General features: G+C 41.4%; 1 protein-coding gene across 2 annotated transcripts in view; it reads left to right on the plus strand.

Annotated features, from left to right (window-relative positions):
• The window catches only part of ECHDC1 (ethylmalonyl-CoA decarboxylase 1), a 49,862-nt gene that overhangs the window by 17,630 nt on the left and 6,260 nt on the right, over positions 1 to 25,972 (plus strand). For both annotated transcript variants that reach the window (XM_024202871.1, XM_024202873.2), the window contains exons 2-5: positions 1,748 to 1,969; positions 8,283 to 8,425; positions 12,184 to 12,236; positions 16,969 to 17,049. In XM_024202871.1, the coding sequence (XP_024058639.1) occupies positions 1,750 to 1,969; positions 8,283 to 8,425; positions 12,184 to 12,236; positions 16,969 to 17,049 (497 nt within the window). In that variant the 5' untranslated portion in view covers positions 1,748 to 1,749. The remainder of the gene's footprint in view (positions 1 to 1,747; positions 1,970 to 8,282; positions 8,426 to 12,183; positions 12,237 to 16,968; positions 17,050 to 25,972) is intronic.

Here is a 25,972-nt window from a genome sequence, read left to right on the forward strand (position 1 = left end):
CCCATACGGTCCATGCTGGTGCTCTTTTTCGATTATCGGCCTGCATGGTTATCTGTGCTGATGAGCTCTCTGTGGTCACCTGTGCTCTCCTGTGCTGGGCAAACAGGAAATGAAATTCAAATGTTCGCGGGGCTTTTCCTGTCTACCTGGCCAGTGCATCCGAGTTCAGATTGCTTTCCAGAGCGGTCACAATGGTGCACTGTGGGATAGCTCCCGGAGGCCAATACCATCGAATTGAGGCCACACTAACCCTAATTCGAAATGACAATATCGATTTTGGCGCTACTCCGCTCGTCGGGGAGGAGTACAGAAATCGATTTTAAGAGCCCTTTATTTCGAAATAAATGGCTTCGTTGTGTGGACAGGTGCAGGGTTAATTCGATTTAACGCTGCTAAATTCGAATTAAGCTCATAGTGTAGACCAGGCCTAAGACTATGTCTATACTAGCACTTATGTCGCTCAGGGGTGTGGACAGCGCTATGTCGGCTGGAGAGCTTCTCCCGCCGACATAGCTACTGGTGTTGGGGGTGGATTAATTAAGTCAACAGGAGAGCTCTCTCCTGTCCCCTTAGAGCGGCTACATGAGAGATTACAGCAGCGCAGCTGCATGGGTGCACCTGCTCGGCTGTAAGCTCTCTAGTGTCACCATAGCCGTAGTCTCTTATGGTCCTCTCCTTGTTCCCTTTATACTGGTTCTTGCCTAACAGTCATCTGTGGTTTTAAAGGCACTGGCAGGAAAATGGTATAAACATGTATTATGTCTTCTGTGTGGCAACGGGACAGTCCAGAGTTTTCTTGGGCAAAGGCAGGACTGGGCTAGCAAATTATAAAGCAATAATCATACTCAAACCCTTTCCTTAGATCTCCTGGGAACAGTTTTCTTGACCTCATACGATAGCATTCAACAGACTTTTTCCTCAGGTTAGCTGCCTTGAGCTAACACAGATCTTTCCCCGCCAAATCCTTGTGAAATCATTTGTGGACAATTATGCCCTGTTAGAACCTTCTCTCCATGGGGAGGAACTTTCTGTAATTTTTAGATTTCAATCTCGGTCAGTTAAAATACAGGGTTGCTGTAAAGTTACAGTTGTAACTATCTGGTTATTTTCCACATACACGAACACAACAAAGTATAGCTCTCAGGAAGAGACACTCTGTTTACCAAGATTAACTGGAGAAAACTCTTGCAACCAATAGGAAATTTGTAAAACTAAGGGTTCATCATAGAAAGAGCTGATATATCCATAACAATACTGATGCTTTTGTATGCCACTGTAATTATATCGGCCACTATAATTACGTATATATGGTTATTAGTTGTTCTGGAAGAGAAGTCCTTTTCCTCAGACTGGTGCAGAGGAAGCAGCTAGAAAACATCAGTAATTAATTGTTTCTTGATCAGGTCATTCCGGCCTCATCCTCAAACCCTCTTAGGTCTCATCTAAGGGTTCTTTAATTACTTTAAGGGTGGAATTTCCAAACGTGCTCAGCATAGGCCTAACCGTTCTCCCATTGAAATCAGTGGTAAAACCCATTGGGTCAGTGGGAGCTGAATTAGACCAAACCTGAGTGCTTTTGCAAATCTCATCCTAAGTATCCAGCTTCAGGTCTGTGGCTTTTCTGTGACTGTTACACTTGAAAGGTTACTCTTACAAGATCCCATTTCTCTATTGAAGGACTGGATTGGGTCTGAAAGGGAGAAAATACCTGAGGTGTGATCATTTTCTGCTGTGTGTTTCCTTCCAGAAATGGCAGTCTCTCTTTGGAAAAGTTTACTCCAAACCACAAAGAGTAGACTATTCCTGCAAAGATGTGTGTCACTTTATAACCGTGCCCATGGCTTTGAGGAAGAAGAGATAAAGAAAAAACTTCAGCAGTTTGGTGGTGGATCCATCAACCTTTCTAAGGAAGACAATGGCATTGGAGTCCTGACCTTGAACAACCCAAAGCTAATGAATGCATTCACAGGTACTGACAATGTGTAAGGATTATATATAGATATATAGAGAGAGATATTGATATATATAGAGAGAGAGCGAGAGAGAGAGCAGTTGCCCTAGAGTTTTGCGTGTCTAATTTACTTTGATCTCGTTTCTGTTGTGTTGGATTTAGTGTGCGGGTGCTTGGGGGACTTGGTGGCCTGTGATATACAGTAGGTCAGACTAAATGGTCTAGTGGTCCCTATATGACGCTGAAAAATTATGCCCATAACTATGTCACTGTTAGAAATAAGAGGTCATGACTTTTGATTAGAGATGCATTAAGTGATTACTGTTCTGCACAATAACGCCATAATAATATGTTATAAACGTATAAATAAAAATAAAAACACAAGAAACTTTAGACATCGGACAAAGCTATCTGTCAGAACATGCTTGCCCTTTTTTCAGTCAGCTCAATCCTTCCTCCCTGCTCTTTCTCTTTATACTTTGTTCCTTTCGTCCATCCCAGCTATTCTAGAAGCAAATAAAAATAATCGTGTCTTTCAACTCAAAACACTTTACAAATGTTGGCAGATATCATGATGCCCATTTTGTAGATTGGGAAATTGAGGTGCAAGGAGGGCTTAAACGTAGTTCCTCCAACTTGCTTTCTACTCTCCATCACCCAGCACTTTATAGTTTGGCCTTTTCCAACCACATATACCAACCTGTCCACCCTTTCTTCTTCCATCAGTTTGACACCTTACATATCAACTTATTTACTAAAGGATGAACATTCTCAGCCCAGTTAGAAACATCCTAAGAGTTATTTTCATATATCCTTATAGTCTGTCTGCCCCTACTCTATTGTAGAACTCTGGATTCTCCCATGAGGAACTTTCCAGTTGGGCAAATTAATTGTAGATTATACTCTTTATTCTTAGATTAGTTAATAAAGGGAGTTTTCAAGACTAAAGTTTACGGTTCTCAATATCTCCAGCCTACATCAGTCAGTACCTACAACATATACGGTATTATACCCATAGTATGTCTGACATCATATGAACAGGTCTGTATGTCTATTTACTTGATCAATTTAAGCATATTTAAAAACAGGACATTCTAGTGATGTTGCTCTAGTGGATAATACGGGGAACTGGGTTAAAGATCGTGGACTTTATTGTAATTCCTGTCATTGACTTGCTGTGTGGCCAATGGGCAAGTCATTAACCCTCTGTGTCTGAATTCCCCATTTTTAAAATGGGGATATAAATCCTTACAGACTTACCATATCTCTTCTCTCACTTGTATTCCCCGGGAAAAATTTGGGTACATGCCAAAAAATTAATAATCACATTAACATTCTAAAGGCGGCCCACATCACTGCAGAAGCAGTAGCAAGAGCCATAATCCTGGGAATGCCTGAGAGCTGCTGAAGGATCTCTAGTAGCAGGAATAGGTGACAGAGCAAGAAAATTAGGAGAAGTTAGGAAATGCCAGTTTTAAGGTTGTCTGTGCAACCTTAATTCATGTCAGGATCCTGACAAGGGCATTCAGGGCTAATGGTCAGAGCAGTGTCAAACCCGAGCCTGAGAGTGATGAAGGAGTTAGTAGTCAAGTGCCAGGCTGAGGTTGATATCAAGGGTCAGAGTCCAAGTCAGGGTCAGGAAGTGAGGTCTAAATTAAGCCAAGGTCAAAACCAAGAGTTAAGAGCAGAAAGCAGGAATGGTCATCGCAGCTACAGAAGATCCGCCCTGTTGCCTGGACACTTCCAGGAACACCATTTGGGTTTATGTAAGGCAGGGAATCAATCAGGAGACATGAAGCTACTGCCTGTCGAATCCCTTGAGGCAGGACTTCCTGTGGTTTGTGTATATAGATAGTCATGGATAGTGGAGCGAGCAGTGACTGCTGTTGCTGGGTGGCAGCGTGGAGGTGTTTGCTGCCTGACAGCTCTGTAGCTTTAGCTTTGAGACCTGCTGAGCCTTACAGTTCAGCCCCCTTATGTGTATACATCACGGTACAGACTTTAATTACACAATCATGTGCTGTGTTTTCCCCAGGATCCCTGCCTCATTCAGTACATCCAGGATATACAAGGTGGCTGTATTAAGGTTGTACGGGTACCCGTAAATCTGGCATTTCCTAATATTTGGTTCTCTTAATTTTTGTATGTAATATATCATGTAGGCACATTATGTTTATTTTTAGCCAATTTAATACGCATGAAAGGTTCTAGACTGACAGCCTTGGAAATTTGTATTCATCCATGAAACACGCGTAGCTAGAAAGCTTCCCCACCAGTGTGCCTCAAAATCCTCACCTCAAGGAAGACCCTCTAGGAGATGAGATGACAGTTAATTCATTCTCTGTGTTATTTCAGTCCTTCGCCTTCAGCTGAGTGGAATATGTTATTGCAGCACTTCAATTCACTAGCTATTTGCTGATCACTACAATGTATTATTATAATAGGCGGGGCTGGTTGTTCTACCTATTATTAAGTTTGCCAAACATTCCCCATTATAAGACTGTTTTTGGTTGCTTGTAATTTTCCTTGTCAGCCTCAGGCTGAATTATTATTATTATTTATTTTATTTTTGAAAATTTCAGTCAAAGCAATTAATCCATTTCCGAGAATGAGGCTAGGGAAAAATGTTGTTTTGTCCACATTAAAGTTTTTTTACTTTTTATTTGAAAAGTTCTCGTGCCCGCATGCTTTCGAGTAGGGACTTGAAATATAGAAGAGGACGGCTTTTGTGTCAGGATATGCCTTTTGGTGTCCCCGTTAAAATCCACCCAAATCTGGCTAAGTTATAAGCCTTAAAAAAACAAAAATGCAGTTTGCACATGCTCAGTAGGGATTTCTAGTATCTTCTAGATTTTAGTATCTTAAATTCCCCAAGGATTCTGTCCACCCTGGGCATGCTCCAGCCTTGAGATGAACAGAACTTTCCATGCAATTTCAGCTCTGGGTAGCAGGCCATGCCGGGTCTGGGCATCTGAACTGAAGGCAACGGAGCCTTTCTCTCAGGTGCTCTCGATGAGACCCTGCTCTGCCTAGGCAACCTGGAGGAGCTGCATGATTTGGAATCAGGGGACAAAGAGCAGGAGCTATGGAGGGAAACTGGAACTGGAGGCTGGGGGTAAGAAAGGGTGTGGGAAACTAGGACTTGGAATTGAGTTGGGGGAGGCTGGGACTGGCTGGGCTAGGAGACTGGGACTTGGGAGCCAGGGAGGGAAATAGGGTTTGGAAGCTGATAGGTAGGTGGGGAGACTGAAATCAGATAAGGAACTGGGGGGAGACTGGGATGGGCTGAGCAAGAAGACTAGGACTGAGAACCAGTGGGGAAGGAGTAAAGAGTGGGGAGTGGAGACATATCTGATGAGGAGCTGGGATACATAGGTAGAACTGAGACTGCCTGGGCAGAGACTGGGTCAAGGAGCCATGGAGGGAGTGGGGGACACTGAGGTTGGACAAGGAGCCCGGGGGAAGAGAGTGAGTCTAGGAGCCATTGGACATGGAGAGTGTGTGTGTGCAGGAGTGTAGGATGTATAATTAGAGGTCAGGGTGGGCAGGAGAGATCGATCAAATGAGGATCCGAGAGGGAGAAACTGGGACTGGCTGGGAAAGGAAACTGGGGACAAAGATCTAGGAGATGGTGGAGGGAATTGGGAATGGCTGGACAAATGGACTGGGATGAGAAGCCTGACAAATAGAAACTGGGCCTACCTAGGGAATGGGACTGGAGTGAGGAGTCAGAGATGGGGAAGAGAGAAGGCTGGAACAGGAGCTGCTTAGGCTTGATCTACACTAAACCCCCAAATCGAACTAAGGTACGCAACTTCAGCTACGTGAATAACGTAGCTGAAGTTCGTAGTACCTTAGTTCGAACTTACCTCGGTCCACACGCGGCAGGCAGGCTCCCCCGTCGACTCCGCGGTACTCCTCTCGTCTAGCTGGAGTACCGCAGTCGACGGCGAGCACTTCCTGGTTCGACTTATCGCGTCCAGAGAAGACGCGATAAGTCGAACCCAGAACTTCGATTGCCAGCCGCCGAACTAGCGGCTGGGTGTAGACATACCCTTAGAGAGGACAGAGAAGAAGGGGTGGGGGGAAAATGGGCAGAAGAATCAATAGTCACTAGAGAACACTCCCCTTCAGAGACTAGAATAAAACCCAAGATTCCAGTGTCGCCATTCCTCTTGTATCAGCAAATACCTGTGAAAGCCACTTTCAAAGTGTCCTGTCCCCCTCTAGTGCCAGTCCACGTAGAGCAGTGATTCTCAAACTTTTGTACTGGTGACCCCTTTCACCACGTTGTTTGTCTAACCTGCTCTGAGTGTGACCCCTCTTATAAATTAAAACACTTTTGAATATATTTAACACCATTATAAATGTTGGAGGCAAAGCGGGGTTTGGGGTGGAGGCTGACAGCTCGCGACCCCCCACATAATAACCTCACGACCCCCTGAGGGGTCCCGACCCCCAGTTTGAGAACCCTGGACGTAGAGGATGACAACCTATTACTACTGCTATCGGTTGCTCTGTTAGTGCAAGTGGCTGAAATTTGTGTCATGGATCTAAAGTTTCCAACCCCACTGATGACTGACATCAGTGGTAATATGATGCCAGCATGATACAATTTCTGGGTTGTTGGTTTTTTTCAGTTTGCCTTTTTAAAACCTTAGGAAATTACACACACAAATCTACATTGTTAAGGTTGCAAAATCAAGCACTGAAAAGTTAGAAAATGCCAGAATTATGCTTGCCTATGCAACTTTAATTTGGCCCCCTTCTGCTTATGGATTATGATCCAGTCTTTGATTACATGCTCACATATTTTTTCCAAATTTCATTCCATTTTTGTGTGTGTCTGTAATTATTTATATTATGGTAGAGAGTCGTCAAGAAACCAGTGCCCATTGTGCTAAGCAATGTACAAACATAGTAAATTATAGTCCCTGCCCCAAAAAGGTCTTGACAAAAAGAGCCTATTCTTGAATACCTGGCTTCTCTGAATAGTCATACATGTGTGTGTAATATATATAAAATGCACACTTTTGTTAGACAGTTTAAAAATATCACTAACAAACTGTAGCATAAAAACTATTTGCCAAACATTCACTTTATACAGCAAGTTTTGTCTCTTAGGAACAATGTTTATTCTATGCTTGAACAACTCATGGAACAGAAAGCTGAGCAAGAATATGTTGGCAAATAGCTGATGGACAATAGTCTTGCTATTTTTTTTTTCTAGTTAGAATCTGATAGCCTCCTGTTTGAAGTGGTCTTTGGAAACAAATGCTCATAACATCAGCTTAAGCCTAGTGAAACCAATTTCAGCAGCCCATACATCTTGTTGAATTCTAGTTTGACCAAATTTGAAAGGGAAAGGAGCCAAGCTGTAAGGACTGAGATAGTTTTTAACTGCCTAGACTCCAAAAATGGTATTCTATTTGAATTTTTTTTTTGAAAGTTAGCACTTTGATCTACTCTGCTGCAAAATAGGAGTAGGCCAGTGTTCACCAGGTGACTTTTAGTGCACAGTAGCAGGGACCACATGCACAGTTGGTGTGCAACACGCTAGTGGTCTGTAGATTTACATCTCAACTTACTGCACACTAACTGTTCACCTAGGCAAGACCTGAGTTATTAACAATGAATTCTGCTTATAACCTGGCCTCTGGATGTTCATTTACCAGTTAACACATATTTGCTGTGTATATGTGCTAATCTTTTTGTACTCCCATTCTAATTTCCTTAGGGAGGAAGAGAGGGTCCACGTTCACCATCACTAGCTTCCTTCCTGATGATCTCCTTGACTTTGTCTGTGTGTTTCTTCTTTCATCTGTTGACTATGGCCCTGGTTCATGAAAGCACTTAAAAGCTTAACTTTAAGCATGAGTAGTTCCACTGAAGTCAAGTTATTCTTTCTGTAAATGCAGCCATGAGCATTGTGGAATGTCCTTCCTTCTCTAAAAATTCCTCAGGATGTCAGAAACTGAATCTTCCACCAAAAATGCTATGCATGTCATTACTTCTCTGGGGAAGTAAGTATTGCTTTGATGTCATTTATAACATATGCTTAATATTAATCTCATAAGAAGTGCCTGACAAGTCACCACTCAAAGTTAAGGATGTGCTTAAGTTCTCTGATGGATGGGACCATTATGCCAGACATTGACCCAATATCTCAAGGTGTTGTTTTACTTTAAATGTTTCCAACAATCATTTACTAGTTCCCTGTTGGTATAAGGTATTCTTGGTGATGCACAATTTAAATATCAAGCAGTGCAGTAAGATTACACTCTGATTGTGTCCCCATTGACACAGTTGTGCTTTTCTCCCCTAATGACAGGCACTATGATGCTAGAACTCCAGGAGAGGGTAACTGAACTGGAAAATTGGAAGGATGGGAAAGGTCTTATCATCCATGGTGCAGAAAATACTTTTTGCTCAGGATCTAATTTGAATGCTGTCAGAGCAATGTCCAGCCCACAGGCAAGTTTATTATTATATTATTTATTATTATTATTTCTTTGTGTTACCATAGCACGTGGGATCCTCTTTCATAGAAGAGCACCTCATTGTTCTAGGCACAGTACAAACACATAACAACAAAATGATCCCTGGCACAAAGATCTGATAATCTTAAGTATATGATGAGACAACAGATGAATACAGACAAATGGGTGAGCAAAGAAACAATGATAAAATATTAGCATGATCAGCAGTAGTATCAGCACATTAGTGGCCAAGTGATTAATATACATTTCATTTTTGGTAGAAGACGCAATCTTTGATGTTTTGAAGAACTCTTTTTTTTTTTTTTTTTTTTTTCCCCAAGCAAGGATGTTCCACGGTGCTTGTGCTACGATTATACATAGAAATCTCCATTTATGTCACACAAGTGTTGTTATAGTAAGTAAAAAGTAGCTGAGTCTTTGCAAACCAAATGTATGCCAACTTGTTCTTGTAATTTGCAGATTAAGCTTTCCCTTTGAATTCCATGTTTAATCATTCTCGATGAAGTGTCTATTTCCATATAAAGTCTCTTTGACATTCAGAATTCTGTTTATACAAACTGGATCCACTGCAACAGGAGGGAAGGCTAATGTAAAATGGTCCTCAGTAGACTTACTGAGAGGAATGGAATGGATAGGTATTGATACGACCTTGTTCCAAGAAAGTACTTTCTCTCCAAGAAGCCAAATCACATACAAGAACTAAAATAAAGCCATGAAAGCCACAAGAACTGGCCTGAGAACACTTCAAATACACTTTTGACTTAATGGCCTTGGCTATATTCAAACCAATTATTCAGATATGAGAGATTCTTTAAAATTGCCGATCCCTGAAACATCCATCCACTGGGATTTCATATCTCTGACAACACTAAAGCTGTATAGCTTGAGAAATAACATTTGCTTTTAATCCAACCTTGCAGAACTCTACACTCTCACTCGTTGATGGAGGGTGGAACATTTAGGTTTTTGATCATCCTCATGGTGAAGGTGGGGAATAGCTTTTGTGTCTGGGCTGGTAACTTTTCATTGCATTTTTGCACAGCGGCTTTTCTCCATGGCATTGCTTGTCTTCATGCAATTATTGAAAAATAAATTTGTATTTGACTAATTTGCTGATTTGTTTTCTGTGATTTTTGTAAATCCAGCACAAAATCTTGCATTTTTCCTCTGGTTTCAGAGTAGCAGCCGTGTTAGTCTGTATCCGCAAAAATAACAGGAGTACTTGTGGCACCTTAGAGACTAACAAATTTATTAGAGCATAAGCTTTCGTGGGCTACAACCCACTGGTACAGAGAGGCAGAAAGATGACCCAGAAAACTGAAGGATTTTCATGCCCTCTAGTGGCTCCTCCTCCCCACCTATTTAATCTCTTCTAATCTGAAAATAAAAAATGATAGCACAGAGGTAACGCTGGCTAGGAGACAGCCCCTGTTCTTTCCTGGGACAAAGTGCTTTCTGCATGGGTGTCATTGGCTCATCATAGAAAACAAATGAGCAGGAATGGTATGTTTAAAAAAAACTTGTTTTTCTGTGACTTTGCCTGCAGGAGCAGACCCTAGTTTATGAATAGCAATACTCTTACTCTGCAGTAAACCACAGAGATACAGCTAACTGAAACAGAGGGGAAGTTCTAGAGGGGACAGGTGAGAAGAATGGAGAAGACTCACACCTCTTCTTGATCCGTCTCTAGAAGCTGTAAGGCAGTGGTTCCTCAGCTGCGATTTGTAGACTACCAGAGAGGTCTGCTGAGCACTTGCCAGTGGTCTGTGGAGAGCTTGCTATAGCTGAGAGTATAACCTAGGCTATTTGACTCTTAGAGGAGCAGTGATGTTCTAAGACCATCAATATGGTTTCATATTCTACTTTCTCTGTGAATGGGGTTTTCTTTCCCCCAACAAACAAACTTGTCTTTGTACCAACAGATGGTTCATTCCTATTTTTTTTTTACTTTGTGCACTTTGATTAGTTTTCTTCTTACTCTGAGGATACTATTATCGCTGAAAGTGTGATTGTTCCTGAGTCTCCAAAGAACATGTTTCTTATTCTGATAAAGTACTGTGTCCGCTAACCTTTTTCTTTTCTTTCTGTCTTATCAGAAAAGCCTGTAAATATAATTGGTCAGAGCTGAGATAAGGTTTTTGAGAGTTCTTCTCATAGTCTTTCCATGTGAAATAGACAAATCTTTCTACTGCCTGATAGTTATTCTGAAAAGCACCAGTAGGAAGAGATTTGTTTTTGTCTACTGAATCACAGAAGTGTTTATCAAAATGTTCCACCCGATTAATCTTTAGTTTCCATTTTGACTTTCAGCATGAAATTAAAAGTGTACAAAAATGCCAATTTGAATACAAGGACTCCACTGTGGTATGATAAAGTATAAACAAATTCCTCCGGGACAATTTGTTTGGCTGCATCCTGATGATTATAGCATATAAAATGCAGCACTCTGGTCTGAGCCTGAACATTGTCATAATGATTGTCTGCAATCATTTTGAATTTTTTATTCTTGCACAGTAATACTAGACATGATCAAATAGGGCTTACTCCTGCACCAGCTGGGAATGGGAGAGCTGCCATTGACTTCAATAGGTGTAAGATCAGACTTATAGTAATAGATAAAAATCTGATATTTTTAAACATTGTCATAAATACTGTGAAATGTCATTTCCAAGCAACCTTTGAGTTATTTGAGTTATTATGGGACAGAGCCACATAAATGGACTTAAATGAAGCCATGACAGTTTACACTAGCTAAAGATCTGTCCTCAAATATTAAACTGCCAGTTGGCTTCATAGCAGTGGTGTCATGTTCTGCTCTCAGAAGCCCAAAAATAAATGGCAGAGAAGCTGAAATGTTCTTCCACCTAGCAGGTGGATTCATTCTAGTTACTAGTTAAGACATGTTGGCAGGGCAGTATGAAATAAGCTTCATCTGCGTGCGCTATACTTGCTGTGAGTAGAAAACTTCAGTCAACACAGCACCTTTAACTAGCACTAAAACTGAGTTTGCAAAAAATACATATGTAAGCAAAATGGAGCTGTTTATTCATCACATTCAAATTTGTTTTACTTGAAAGACTGAAGCAAAAATCTGTTTCCTTATCCACAGGTTTGTTCCGTCTCATCCACACAGCTACAGGACTAACTAGCGTGCTCACTCTCTTTCTCTTAAGCAGAATTGAAACATTTGTTCTAGAAATACATATGTGCAATTCAATGAATAGACTTTGCAAGCTGATATAAAAGGGGAGACTAGTAGATGTTGTCAGAATTTTTTAGTTGAAACATTTTTAGACAAAAATAAAATTTTCAATGGAAAATTTTCATCTCAATCTAAATTTTCTGTTTTTTTGAAAAGCAAAAATTTATACTGAGAACTGAAAATTTACACTCAACATTGAATTGAAAATTGAAATTTGTTGGGGTTTTGGTTTGTTTTTTTCATAAAATAAATAAAATCAAAAATGTCCTGTGAAAGATAATTTGGCATTGTTTGACTAACTATAAATATTTTGAGTCTACTAACTTTGACAGTCTCTTATCAACACTGTTCTTAATTCTAATCTCACATCAATATAAATCCATAGCAACTCCATTGATATCAGTGGAATTACACAAGAATAAACTAGTTTGAGATCAGAATCAGGGCCTTAAGAGAGCAAAAGAATTTTCTATACCTTTGCTGTATCTTAGAGTGAATCTGTTTTTTGTTTTTGTTTTTATTCTTTATAGGATGGAATGAACATCTGCATGTTTATGCAAAACACCTTAACCAGACTCAAGAGGTAATATTTTCTCTTTCTTCTTCTCCAGGAAGAAATCATGCAAGGACTGCAATGCATTTCTGGCTACATTTTCAGAAGTGGCCTCTAAATTTACATACACAGTTTATAATTGTGCAAGCTTTTGGAACCCAAAATCTCATATTTATGTGTGCAAGCTGGGTAGCAACGTGTGTGTCTCTAAATCTGATTTGCACGTACAACTCTGAGTTTTAGGTTAAAATTGCAGACCTAGATTTGGAGGGCAGGCTGAAGTCACTTTGAAAATCTGGGCCTTCACATTTTCTATAGTTAACTCAGTGGAGGCTAGTGAGCTTTCAAAAGTGGGAAGGCAAAACTTACACAGCCTACACAAGTGCGTTATTTTATTTTTTTAGGTCAGCCACTTCATGGAAGGAACATGCAGATGAGGGGTATTAGTTCACTTTTATCATTGATAGGTTTTCATACTTGGTTTTTGTTCTCTATTATTTGTAGCATCCCTTTAGAAATCAAGAAATAGCATTTCTAATGAGTCCGTGCTCTGGATTGTTTCTGTCCTTTATTTGTCATTATCATTTTTCAAGATGTCTGTTGGGGGCACTTGGAAGATAAAAAGGTTCTATATTTCCAAACGATATATGAGAGAGCATTGATATGGGTTAACTGCCAAGCTCCACGTCTTTCAGTAATCTTCCCCAGGAGATCATAGACTAGTTGTTTGTATCACAGTAGTGCCTAGAGGTCTCAGTCAGAATTGGGACTCCATTTGCGTGGATGCTATCTAATACAATCAGAATAGACAGGACAGACAAATGGTGGCATAAAGATATTATTTAACTGAAGCACAGAGAGATTAAGTGATTTACCTAAAATCTCACAGGAAGTTTGTGGTAGACCTAGGAATTGACCCCATATTTTCTGATTCCCATCTGAGTGTATTAACAACTACAAGACCATCCTTCTTCTCCAATAAGCTCCTTGTGCCTTGTCTCTGTGAATGCGAGACATGCAGGCATTAATGCTTCTCTAAGGGTTCGCTCTTAGACATTGTTGGGGGGCTGAAAATTGTTCCTGCTACTGTGGTTTTATTCCCTGTCTACCCACGATGGAGAATTCTGAAGTTTATTTTTGAATCTAGGTTTCTTCTTTAACCTCACAATAAACTGCCCATCAACTCACTGAATTACGTTTAGTCTGGCAATTAGAGACAACCTATTGTGTAGAAATGTAAACTGGTATTGACCAATTGCTTCAATTTCCTGGTAGACCTCAAGTTAGTGTGATTAATGAAAGTATTACTCACCTTGAAGTAACAGTGGGACGAGACTCCCCCCAGCGGATACAGGCAGATACAGCAATCGCAAAGGCTACAAACTGCTTCTGCCCTTCAAGAGTTCTGTCAGTGAAGGGCAGTTTCATTTATGAATGAGACTCTATAGGAGACGTGCAGGCAGAGGCTGCCTAGAAACCATTCCGAATCACAGAATTATTTTGGTGTCCTAGCCACACTCCACCTCATCCAGCCCTGCCCACTTTCTGTACTCTGATGGATGACTTCAGATCAATCTAGTGTTGCTGATCCCACCACTACTTCCTAAAGGCAGACTCTTTGCCACAGAGGCCCCATAGTCCAGGCTTCTGCTGGTGGAAAAGGGAAGTGGATCAAATTCAGTATTTTAAAAAATCATCCCAGCCTTCATGTAAAGCACCCTCAACCAAAATCCTCAGGATGTTGTGATAAATGAAAGGGGGAAGTGGGGGAGAGCTCCCTTTTATGGACATCCAGCCAGCTAGTAGCTATAAAATCCCTCTTAGTAGCTGTTCTCTAATTGCTCTACCTGTAAAGGGTTAAAAAGTCTCAGTGCAATGCATAGGTAAAAGGAAGTGAGTGGGCACCTGGCCAAAAGAGCCAATGGGAAGGCTAGAACTTTTTAAAATTGAAACAAGACTTTCCTTTTGTCTCTCTGTCTGTTTTCTCAGCGAGAGGCAGACAGGGAGCAGTTATGCTGTGAGAAGCTTGGGCCAGGTATGAAAAATTATCAGTATCATACCTAGAAATTACTCACCTAAAACTCCAGATATGTAAATAGATCAGGAAATGTCTAGGAAGACGCGATTAGGTTTATCCCTTTTATTTCTTTATGGATTGTGGATTCCTCTGTGCTAACCCCAGGTGCTTTTGTTTTGCTTGTAACCTTTAAGCTGGACCTCAAGAGAGCTATTCTTGATGCTTAATTCTTGTAGGGTTTTTTGTTTGTTTGTTTGTTTTAAATCTAGCAAAAGCCTAAGTCCGGGATGTATTTTCTTCTTTTTTTTATTAATAAAGTTTACCTTTTTTAAGAACAGAATTGGATTATTGTGTCCTAAGAGGTTTGGGCACATGTTGTTTAATTAGCTGGTGGCAACCGCTGATTTCCTTTGTTTTTCTTCTCAGCTCTTCCCTGGAGGGGGGCTGAAAGGACTTGAGGGTACCCCAGAGGAAGGAATTCCCAAGTGCACCTTCCTGGGTTCTCAAAGGGGTTTTGCACTTGGGTGGTGGCAGCATCTACCAATCCAAGGTCAGAGAAAAGCTGTAACCTTGGAAGTTTAATACGAGTCTGGAGCGGCAAGTATTAATTTTTAGAGTCCTTGCAGGCCCCCACCTTCTGCACTCGAAGTGCCAGAGTGGGGAATCAGCCTTGACAGATGTGCATGTTATTTTCCAAAAAAACCCAAATGACCTTTCTGTTGTAACCCATGTCCTCCGTTTCTCTTACCACCACTCCCAATGCTTGTAACCATCTGTGAGCACATTAGGTCTCCACATAACCTCATTGAGGTACTGGAATGGACTTTTACTTGTCTCTAGGGCACTATGTGCACTTACGTGGCTAGATAAATAATTAACAATATTTTGTATAATTCGTTAGTAGATACGTTTCACGGTAGAATAGTGGGTTGTTTCACTAATGAAGGTGACTCTTATATACTTTAAAGCCAGAAGGGACCATCGTGAACATCTAGTTTGACCTCCTGCACGTTGTAAGTCACAGAACCTCACCCACCCACTCCTGTAATAGATCCACAACTTATGGCTGAGTTATTGAAGTCCTCAAATCATGATTTAAAGACTTTAGATTACAGAGTATTTAGTTTAAACCAGGATATGACCCATTCCCCAGGCTGCAGAGGAAGGCGAAATCCCCCCAAGATCTCTGCCAATCTGACCTGAGGGAAAATTCCTTCCCAACCCCAAATATGGCGATCAGTTGGACCTTGAGCATGTCAGCAAGACCCACCAACCAGACACCTGGGAAAGTATTTTTTGTAGTAACTCAGAGCCCTCTCTATCTAGTGTCCTATCAGCAGCCACTGGGGATATTTGCTACTAGCAGTTGTTGATTGCCTGCAGTGACATGTGGCCTATCTCATCATACCATCCCCTCCATAAACTTATCAAGCTCAGTCTTAAAACAAGTTGGGTTTTTTGTCCCCACTGCTCCCCTTGGAAGGCTGTTCCAGAACTTCACTCCTCTGATGGTTGGAAACCTTCATCTAATTTCAAGCCTAAACTTGTTGATGGCCAATGTATATCCATTTGTTTTTGTTTCAACACTGGTGCTTAACTTAAATAACTTCTCTCCCTCCCTGGTATTTATCCCTCTGATATATTTATAGTTCAATCATATCTTCCCTAAGCCTTCTTTTGGTTATGGTAAACAAGCCAAGCTCCTTGAGTCTCCTCTTGTAAGATGGGTTTTTCATTGTTCTGATCACGCTCGTAGCCCTTCTCTGCAGATGTTCCAGTTTGAATTCAACTTTCTTAAATGCAGGAGACCAGAATTGCACACTGTATTCCAGCTGAGGTCTTACTAGTGCCTTGTATAATGCTACTAACACTTCCCTGTCTCTACTGGAAATACCTCACCTGATGCATCCTAGGATTGCTTTAGCCTTTTTCATGTCCACCTTGCATTGCAAGCTCATAGTCATCCTGTGATCAACCAATACATGCAGGTCGTCTTCCTCCTCTATCACTTCCAACTGATACATCCCCAGGTTATAGTAAAAATTCTAGTTGTTAGTTCCTAAATGCATGAAATATTAAATATCATCCCATTTCTATTACTCCAGTTTACAAGGTCATCCAGATCTTCTTGTATGATATTCTGGTCCTCCTCAGTATTGGCAATACCTCCCAACTTTGTGTCATCCGCAGATTTTATCAGCACACTCCTACTTTTTGCACCAAGGTGATGAATGAAAATGTTAAATAAGATTGGTCCAAAGACCAATCCTGGAGGAACTCCACTAGTAAACTCCCTCCAGCTTGACAGTTCACCTTTCAGTATGACCCATTGTTGTCTCCCCTTTAACTAGTTCCTTATCCACCTTTCAATTCTCATATTAATCACCATCTTCTCCAATTTAACTAATAATTTCCCACGTGGAACTATATCAAATGCCTTACCGAAATCAAGGTAGATTAGATCTACTGCATTTCCTTTGTCTAAAAAATCAGTTATTCCATTAGATGCTTTGTTCTCTTGGTGTTCCAGCATGGTATAAATATTGCAGCATAAATGCAGTGATCAGTTTTGTTCTGTATACATGCACAGATTAAGAGATTGAAGGCATTTGAATGATATGACTTCTGTTTACTGAGCGCTTACTGCAGAAATATAATGCCTGAGTCCTTTCATTATTTGTACATTGGTATTAAAAATATACACTCTGGGTATAAAAATCCTTTCTGTCTTTCTCCCTTGTGTAGGCTGCCTCTGATTAGTGTTGCATTAGTTCAAGGAAAAGCTCTGGGAGGTGGAGCAGAATTTACCACCGCATGTGATTTCAGGTAGGATTAAAATCTTGTTGAATAGACTCCAGACAAGTGACAATGACTGAATGGTTGTCTCTGTGGGACATGTCATGTTTAAGGTATTATATTCCACTGCTGATCACTGCCTTACAACCCATAGGGAAATGGCTTTCTACTAATTCGCTAAAACCACCAGTTATTATAGAAATCTGAGGAATTAATAAATCCATGACATCTGCATATGGATTCCTAGACTGCACCAGGACTCATATCCGTGAACCCCAGGGCATTTGTAATTTTGCCCACTTGCTGTGTAAGTATACTAGGGTTACCATATTTGAACATTCAAAAAAGAGGAAACTCCATCGGGGGGTGTTGGCCCCGCCTACAGTCTCCCACGCTCTGCCCCTACTCTGCCCCAGGTCCCGCCCCCTCCCTGCTCGGCCCTGCCACCGCACCCCTCCTCACTCCCTGGCCCGCCGCTGGCTTGCTGTGTCCCTCCTCAGTCCCCCACCCACCGCTCGCCTCCCCCCATCTGCCATTCACCTCCTCACTCCCCTGCCAGAAACCCCCATGCCCGCCCCGAGAACCCCCGCCTGCCGCTGGCTCGCCACTTCTTGCCTCCTCACCCCCGCCCACCCACCGCTGGCTCGCTTGCCTCTTCAACCCCCACTGCCCGCCGCTGGCCTTTTCACCCCCCCGCCCCCAGGCCTGCCACTGGATCGCCGCTCGCCTCTTCATCCTCCCTGCCCGCCACTTGCCTCCTCACCCACCCGCCAGCCACTGGCTTGCTTGCCTCTTCAACCCCCACTGCCCACCGCTGGCCTTTTCACTCTCCCCCTCTCCCCCCGCTCACCTACTCAACCCCCGCTGCTCACCGCTTGCCTGTTCACCCCGTTCCACTCGCCTACTCACCCCTCCTGCCGCAGGTCCCTCTGGCTCCTAGAGTCAGGGGCAGCCGAGGGGTCTCCATGTGCTGCGCCTGCCACAAGCGTGAGCTCCGTGGCTCCCATTGGCTGGGAAAAGCGCCAATGGGAGCTGCTGGAGCCGCGGAGCGCAGCTTGCAGGCGTCAGCAGCGCGCAGAGAGCCCTCCGCCCCCCCGACCCGACCCTAAGAGCCAGAGGGACCTGCCGGGGGGGTGAGGTGGGGAGTCCCGGTGGTGCTTACCTGGGGCGGCTCCCGGGAAGCATCCAGCAGGTCCCTCTGGCTCCTAGGGTTGGGTTGGGAGGGCGGAGGACTCTCTGCCCGTTGCTGGCGCCTGCAAGCCCCGCCCCCGCAGCTCTGATTGGGCAGGAGGGAGCTCGTGTAGCACACAGAGACCCCCTCCGCCTCTGTGCCTAGGCGCCGCCCACACTGCAGGCTCCTGCCGGCCGGCGGGCACCGGGAGCTGCCCAGGAAGTGCCGCCAGCCCCGGGACTTTGTTAGGGTAACCATATGTCTGTATTTTCCCGGACATTTTTAGATATTTAAAAATTCCTCCCGGATGGTGATTAAAGAACTAAAAAGCCGGACGTGTCCGGGAAAATACGGACGTATGGTAACCCTAAAGTATACCATGTGTGGAAGAGAGGTTTGGGTTTCCCGACATTAGAAAGAGGAGAGATCCTTTACATAGTAGTTCCAGACTGCAGATCCTGATGGGGTGGGGGGAAAACATAACCACCAGTGAAGCCAAGCCAAGCATCCCACACTGGGCAAACAAGAGAGCACCTCTTTATTCACTTGATGGGATCAGATATTTGTGAACAGGATGCTACCTCAGTATTATGCAGACTACAACACATTTTGGGGTAAAAAAAGCTCAGCCTTTAGTGCTTCTTCTGCCACATGACCTCTCTCATCTGCACTCTGTCTGTTACTCAGTGAATACCCTCAGATACGCCGCTGCAGTGACTTTAACCATTAATCCTCTACATTACAGAAGGGTTAGCTCTAACTTCCTGTTCAGGGCTTATTCTTTCACCCGCTCACTTCCCTGGTCCTTCTCGCATGAACAGAGAGCAAGAATACCCGAAGTCCGAAGGTGCAAACAATTGAATGTTTATTGGGGTGAACTTCCAGCAAGCATGATTCCAGTTTCCTTCTTTAGTGTCCCCCTTCCCAGCTCTGACACCACAGAGCCTTGCCTGTGTCCCTGTTCCCATTCCCCCCCCCTTAGCAAAACATGATTCCAATTCCCCCACCCCCATTCCCTGTTCCCATTCCCCCCTTTACTTCCTGATTGACTGCAGACTATATAGTAAAACGAGTTCTGCTTAGCTGTACCTTAACCAATCATTTTACTGAAATTTAACTAACCAATCCTAACATACAGCAACATGATCATTTAACCAATTAACACTTCCCTTCCCTGATTTGTAAGTGTGATGAGTGCCACATTGCGTATCACCTTACGTCCCTACCTAGCAGCTGAATTTTTGTACCCTTAAAATGTACCCAAACTGAGGAATCCAGTTGCCATAAGTAAAAGGAATTTGCTAAGTCCCCGTTTCTTTTTAATGTTATATGAAAGGTTACATCCAGGGTTGTTTTTTAAGCACTTGTTTCCTGGACTGTACCACTGGGGAGCTGCATACAGTTTTTGGTGCATCAGTATTGGAAAGATGCCAGTAGCTGGAATTCAGGGGATAGCAAATCCAGTCCTGCAATCTGTGCAGGGGTCTGTCAGCATGGAGCAGTCTGCAGGAGCAGGGCTTTAATTATTAAGAGGCTGAAGGCAGAGTGGGGACTGAGAGACTAAAATAACTGTATATTTGTCATTAAGTTAAATGATGTTTAACAGGGATGTGAAAACAGTTTGCTGGCATTAGGAGCCAAGAGATAACACAGGTGGCTCCCTCTGAAATCAGTGGGAATTATCCATGTGCAGCTAAAGGAAGAAAGACATAAATGCCTAAATGGAGGGGCTTAGGACAGTCCAGAGAGGCACTTATAAGCAAAGGTAATAGTATAAAAATGAGCAAAGGAAAATATATGCTGGATATTAGAAAGCACCTCCTGGCAATCAGTTCTATGAGAATTTAGAATAGCCTCCCAGAGGAAAAGGTGGAAGCCATTTCAGTTAAGCCACTTGAAATTAGAATAAACCATGTCTTTATAAGTATCTATACAGCTCTTAAAAAAATGAGACCCCAGTTCTGAATATTTGACATATAAAACATTAACAGGAGCATACACTTAAGAGGACCTAAGATAAGTTTTTTTTTCCTTATATCAATGGATCTATAAATGTACCTGCTTTAAATATCCTTAACCTTAATTTGGCACTCTGAACAATATGTAATATAAGTAAGTCCCATCTGGTAGTACAGAATGCATCTTTTGGCTTTCTAAAAACAATTTAATATTCTCTAGTCTTACTGCAGCGATGCAATTTTGACACACTGTACAATTATGATCACCGTCAAGTAGTTTCTGTTTATATGAAGTGGGCAGCTGGAATTCCTTTCATATTCTGCCATAATTCTCCTGATAGCTGTAGCTGTGGATCCATCTTCCATCACTTTCCAACACCCCAATCCAGTACCAATGCAGGAGCACCAGGTGGGATTTTAATTAATAACAAAGGCAAGATCTTGATTGGGGTAGGAGGAGAGAGAGAAACAGAATCTACTGCAGATACTCCTCTGGAGTTCTCTCATGGGAAGAAAATCTAAGGGAAAAAGTGGTTCAGTAGAGTTGGCAGCTTCTCTAAGAGACAATATTAAAGGCACAACTGCAAACTAGCTCGATGTAAAGGAAAGCTGGGAAGAACAATAAGAGGCCAATATGGCTCCATCAAGAGCTCTTTAATTACCTGAAAATCAGAAAGGAATCCTACAGAAAGTGGAACCATGGACAAATTGCTGAGGAGGAGTAAAAGAATAGTATAAACATGTAGGGACAAAATCAGAAAGGCTATGGTACAAAATGAGTTACACCTAGCAATGAACATAAAAGGCAAAAATAATTTTTAAAAAAAATACGTTAGGAGCAAAAGAAAGATGAAGGAAAGTGTGTGCCCTCTACTTAGCGGGGAATGAGAGTTAATAACTGATAACATCAAGAAAGCTGAAGATTTTAATGCCTGTTTTGTATCAGTCTTCACTAAAAAGGTTAATACTGATCAGATACTCAACAATTAATATTAACAACAAGGGGAAAGAACGCAAGCCAAAATAGGGAAAGAACAGGTTAAAGAATATTTATATAAGTTAGCTGTATTCAAATTGGTAAGACCTGATGAAATTCATCCTGGGGTACTTAGGAAACTTGTTGAAACAATCTCGGAACCGTTAGCAATTATGTTTGAAAACTCATGGAGGACTGGTAAGATCCTAGAGGACTGGAGAAGGGCAAACATAGTACCTATCTTTAAAAGAGGAAAGATTCGAGGAATTATAGACCAGTCAGCCTAACTTTAATACCTGGAAAGATACTGTAACAAATTATTAAATAATCAATTTGTAAGTGCCTACAGAAAAATAGGGTTATAAGGAACAGCCAGCATGGATTTGTCAGGAACAAATCATGCCAAACCAACCTAATTTCCTTCTTTGACAAGGATACTGGCCTAATGGAGGGGGGGGCGGGAGAGGCAGTAGATATGATATATCTTGTTTATTAGTAAGGTTTTTGAGACAGTCCCATGTGACGTTCTCCTAAGCAAACAAGGGAAAAGCTGTCTAGATGAAATTGCTATAAGGTGGTTGTACAACTGGTTGAAAGATCATACTCAAAGAGTTGTTATCAGTGGTTCACTATCAAACAGGGAGGCCATATCTAGAGGGGTCCTGCAGGGATCAGTCCTGGGATGATTTGGATGATGGAATAGAAAGTATGCTTATAAAATTTGCAATTGATACCAAGCTGGGAGGGGTTGCAAGCACTTTGGGGGACAGGATTAGAATTCAAAATAACCTTGACAAATTTGCAGAATTTGTCTGCAATCAACAAGAAGAAATTCAATAAAGATGAGTGCAAAGTACTTCAGCTAGGAAGGAAATATCAAATGCAAGACTACAAAATGGGGAATAATTAGCTCAATGGTAATAATGATGAAAAGGGTCTGGGGTTTAGAGTAAATCACAAATTGAATATGAGTCAACAGTGTGATGCATTTGTGAAAAAGGCTACTATAATTCTGCCCGGTATTAACGGTTGTGTTGTATGTAAGACAAAGGAGGTAATTGTCCCACTCTAGTTGGCACTGGTGAGGCCTCCTGGAGTTTTGTGTCTAATTTTGGGCCACATGCTTTAGGAAAGAGGTGGACAAATTGGAGAGAGGCCAGAGGAGAGGAACAGAAACGATAAAAGGTTTAGAAAACCTGACCTATGAGGAAAGGTTTTTAAAAAAACGGCATGTTTAGTGTTGAGAAAAGAAGATTGAGGTGAGACCTGATAAGTCTTCAAATGTATTAAGGGCTGTTATAAAGGGGGTGGAGATCAATTGTTCTCCATGTCCTCTGAAGGTGGGACAAGAAGTAATGGGCTTAATCTGCAGCAAGAGAAATGTAGGTTATATATTAGGAAAAACTTTTTAGTATAAGGGTAGTTAAGCTCTGGAATAGGCTTTCAAGGGAGGTTGTGGAATCCCCGTCCATACAGGTTTTTAAGAACAGGTTGGCCAGACACCTTTCAGGGATGATCTGGGTTTATGTGGTCCAAGAGGGCTGGAGTTGATGACTTCTCAAGGTCCCTTCCAGCCCTACATTTCTATGATTTCATGATTCTGTGATATTGGGGGTGAAATACTGGCTTCACTGAAGTCAGTGGCAAAACCTGGGTCAAAGAGTCACTTAAGGACATTGAAAACTAAGAGCTTTATTCATTTTCTCAAGTAAACTACCTGTTCCTCCTCCTTTTTTTTTTTTTTTTAAGTTATAGCACTTGGCATTTGTACAAGCTAAAACTGAAAGTTGCAAAGCTGTTTCCATTTTCAAAGTTACTGAAACATTCACTACTCAACTAAATTTTTCTCTGTATGTTGTCTATCCAAAGGCCATGTGTACACATACAAGTTGTACCACTTAAAGTATACCAGTATAGTTAACGTGGAACAACCCCCTAGCGTGGATGCAGTTATAGCAGTATAAAGGTGCTTATGCTGGTATAGCTTTTTCCAGTAGGGAAGGGGAAAAAGCTATGCCAGTATAAGGCACCCTTATACTGGTATAACAATGTCCACACTACGGCTGGTACGGGTTAACTATTTCAGTTAAAAAAAAAAAAAAATCACACCCCTAACCAACGTAGTTATATTGAAACAAAAATAGTTTTTAGACCAGGCCTGATGTTGGTTTCTGAAGATTGAACAAAATCCCTTCATCTTTTTTATGTGATGGAAACTCAGGAAAATAAATACTTTTATCACTATAATAAGAAACAAAATTCTAGTGTCCCCTCACTATTGTTTTAAACTGAATTACCTCAAATATATATGTGTATGTGTGTGTGCACATGCATGTGCTCATTGGGCATCAAAGATTTTTAGTTTAGTCTAATGAAGCTGGACTTTTTGTGACATTATTGCACATTTTCTCTAGCCAATTTGACAGGCCTGGAGGTTGCTGTTCCCAAACCCTAGCTGAGTCAATGTGCATTTGCAATTTTACATAAGATTGTAGCACTCATTGAAAAATACGAATGATTATCTATTGTCGAATCACCTAAAAGCCCTGATCAATGCATTTTACAAAAAACATGCAAAATGAAGACAAGTCCCTGTCCCAGTACTGCAGAGACTTAAGCGCATGCTTATTTTAAGCGCTATTCATAAAGTAAAGCACAAATTTTACAGGATTGGGGCCCTTGCAAGCGAATGATCTATGATTATGACACGATGCATCAGGTCGATAAACAGACAAAATGGAGGTAGGGTGAGAGACAAGCTAATAGTAAAGACATGACAGTTTGCACAAATTAGTAGTCCCTAGAAACATAATCGCTGCCTTAAGCAGCAACAGCGAGTAGCAATTTGTAAGCACCATAGTTCCTGTCTTTCATTGACTTTAATGGGAGTTAGGAGTTTAACCTGCTGAAGAACTTTTGGAAATCCCAGTAGCCACCTACCTGCATCCTTAGGCACCCAGACACCTTTGGAAATCTAGCCCTAAATCGCTTTTGAAAATGGGTTCCTATGTCACTAGGCATTTTTGAAAATTTTGCCCCGTCTTATTTCCTTCCCTAACACACACACACCGCCCCCCAAAGATACTGCAGTCATAATGTAGATAGATGTGCCAGTGCCCTGTTAATCCAACCTCAGAGAAACTGTCTTCAGACAGATGTCAGCAACAGCAAAGGTCGGAAATCTCCCATCCTCATAACATTGACCTGAATTTGGTGAAAAAGTCTAATTGTGATCATTTAAATGCAAACATTACTAGGCACCACCCAATTCTTTTCATTTTGTAAAAGAAATAAAGGAAATTAAACAATTAAAACAATTGTTTAATATAACATTCATATTGCACAATTAAAATTACAAGGAGCCCAGTTGTAATGCCATTACTTTGGGTGAGCAGTATCTTACCTCATAAATGATACCGTTGATTTAAAGAGAGACTTACTTGCCGAGTGATCCGTCTCTTCTGTGTGAGTGATAGTGACAGAATCGGGCCCATAGCAGGAAAAAAATAATGCTAATATCTTATTAACAATGTTAAATCAGCCAAGTTCCATGTATACGGTGTTTTTTATTCCTGTATTTCTTGTGAAATATGTAGCTTAATGTATTATTGTTTATGGTATAAAATGTGCACCATAAAACATAATTCTTTGCTCCTAAGAAAGCTATAAAGACATTAGTATTCTGAAGCAAGCTCTTCCAAGAGTAGGTTTCATAATGTTAGAACACACTAAATTAGCTTCTTTGGAAACTTTTTGCCTTGTGTAAGGATTTCAGCTTGTATTTCTATCAGAATCAGCGTTTAGGTAAACAAGATGCTTTTTATTTGAAATAGTAGCTCTTTTCACAAGGCAGAACATGACATGAATTTAACAAAGAGCATTCACATATTCATGAGCTCTTCTTGGGAAGTCCAGGCTGACAAAGTATTTTTAACCAGATGCAGTACATTTCCTAGGGGAGGGTTGGGGGCCAAAAATATCCAAAAAATCAGTGGACATTTTCAGGAAAAGGAAAGTTGGTTAAATCTAGGCATGGGTTCTGGTAACTTTAGCTGTTTGTTTAATATTCCATAGGTCAGCTGATTTATTTTAACCATGTACATATTCTTAAAAAGTCAGTGCACAATTTTAAAATTTCACTGAACATCAATGCATCACAGCACATTTTTAAAAAACCCTAAGAGCTTTGTTAGTACAATTTTCTGACAGATTTTCAAAGAGCCAGTTTATAGCGTTAGAAGTTTCAGATTCTTCAGAGTTTCAGGAAGCATTTTCCTCAAAATGTTGCTATTTTCCTTGGTCTGGTACATTTGACTGCTGCTTAAATAATCACAGCAGTATTAAGGATGGGATTTTTTCCCCCTGAACTACCAGTATTCATTTAATTTTGTTGTAAGCAGGTTAAATGCCCATTTTGCTTGGAACAGTTTATACACACATTGTCTAGAGTTCCAATATATTCCATTCTCAGAGTTTGGTTTTAATAACAGCAAAACATAAACTTCATTCTACATTTTCTTTCCAAGCTTGGTTGTTCCTAGGGCTTTACTTTAGTACTAGTTCCTTTTGCCTCAGAAAGAGAGTCATGGTTGGAGCTAATGAGATCCACTTGGCAGCATGAATCAGCTGTAATTACTACGAATTCATAACGCCGACTCCTCCTATAATCATCTTTGTCTGAAAATCTGCCTATGAGTGCCTTTGCCATGTTGGTTATATACACCATTGCCTCAGGTTTCAGAGTGGTAGCCGTGTTAGTCTGTATCAGCAAAAACAACAAGGAGTCCTTGTGGCACCTTAGAGACTAACAAATTTATTTAAGCATAAGCTTTCGTGGGCTAAAACCCA

This window comes from Terrapene carolina, unplaced genomic scaffold, assembly GCF_002925995.2.
Source record: "Terrapene carolina triunguis isolate 2854851 unplaced genomic scaffold, T_m_triunguis-2.0 Scaffold85, whole genome shotgun sequence".
In the NCBI taxonomy this organism is placed as follows: Eukaryota; Metazoa; Chordata; order Testudines; family Emydidae; genus Terrapene; species Terrapene triunguis.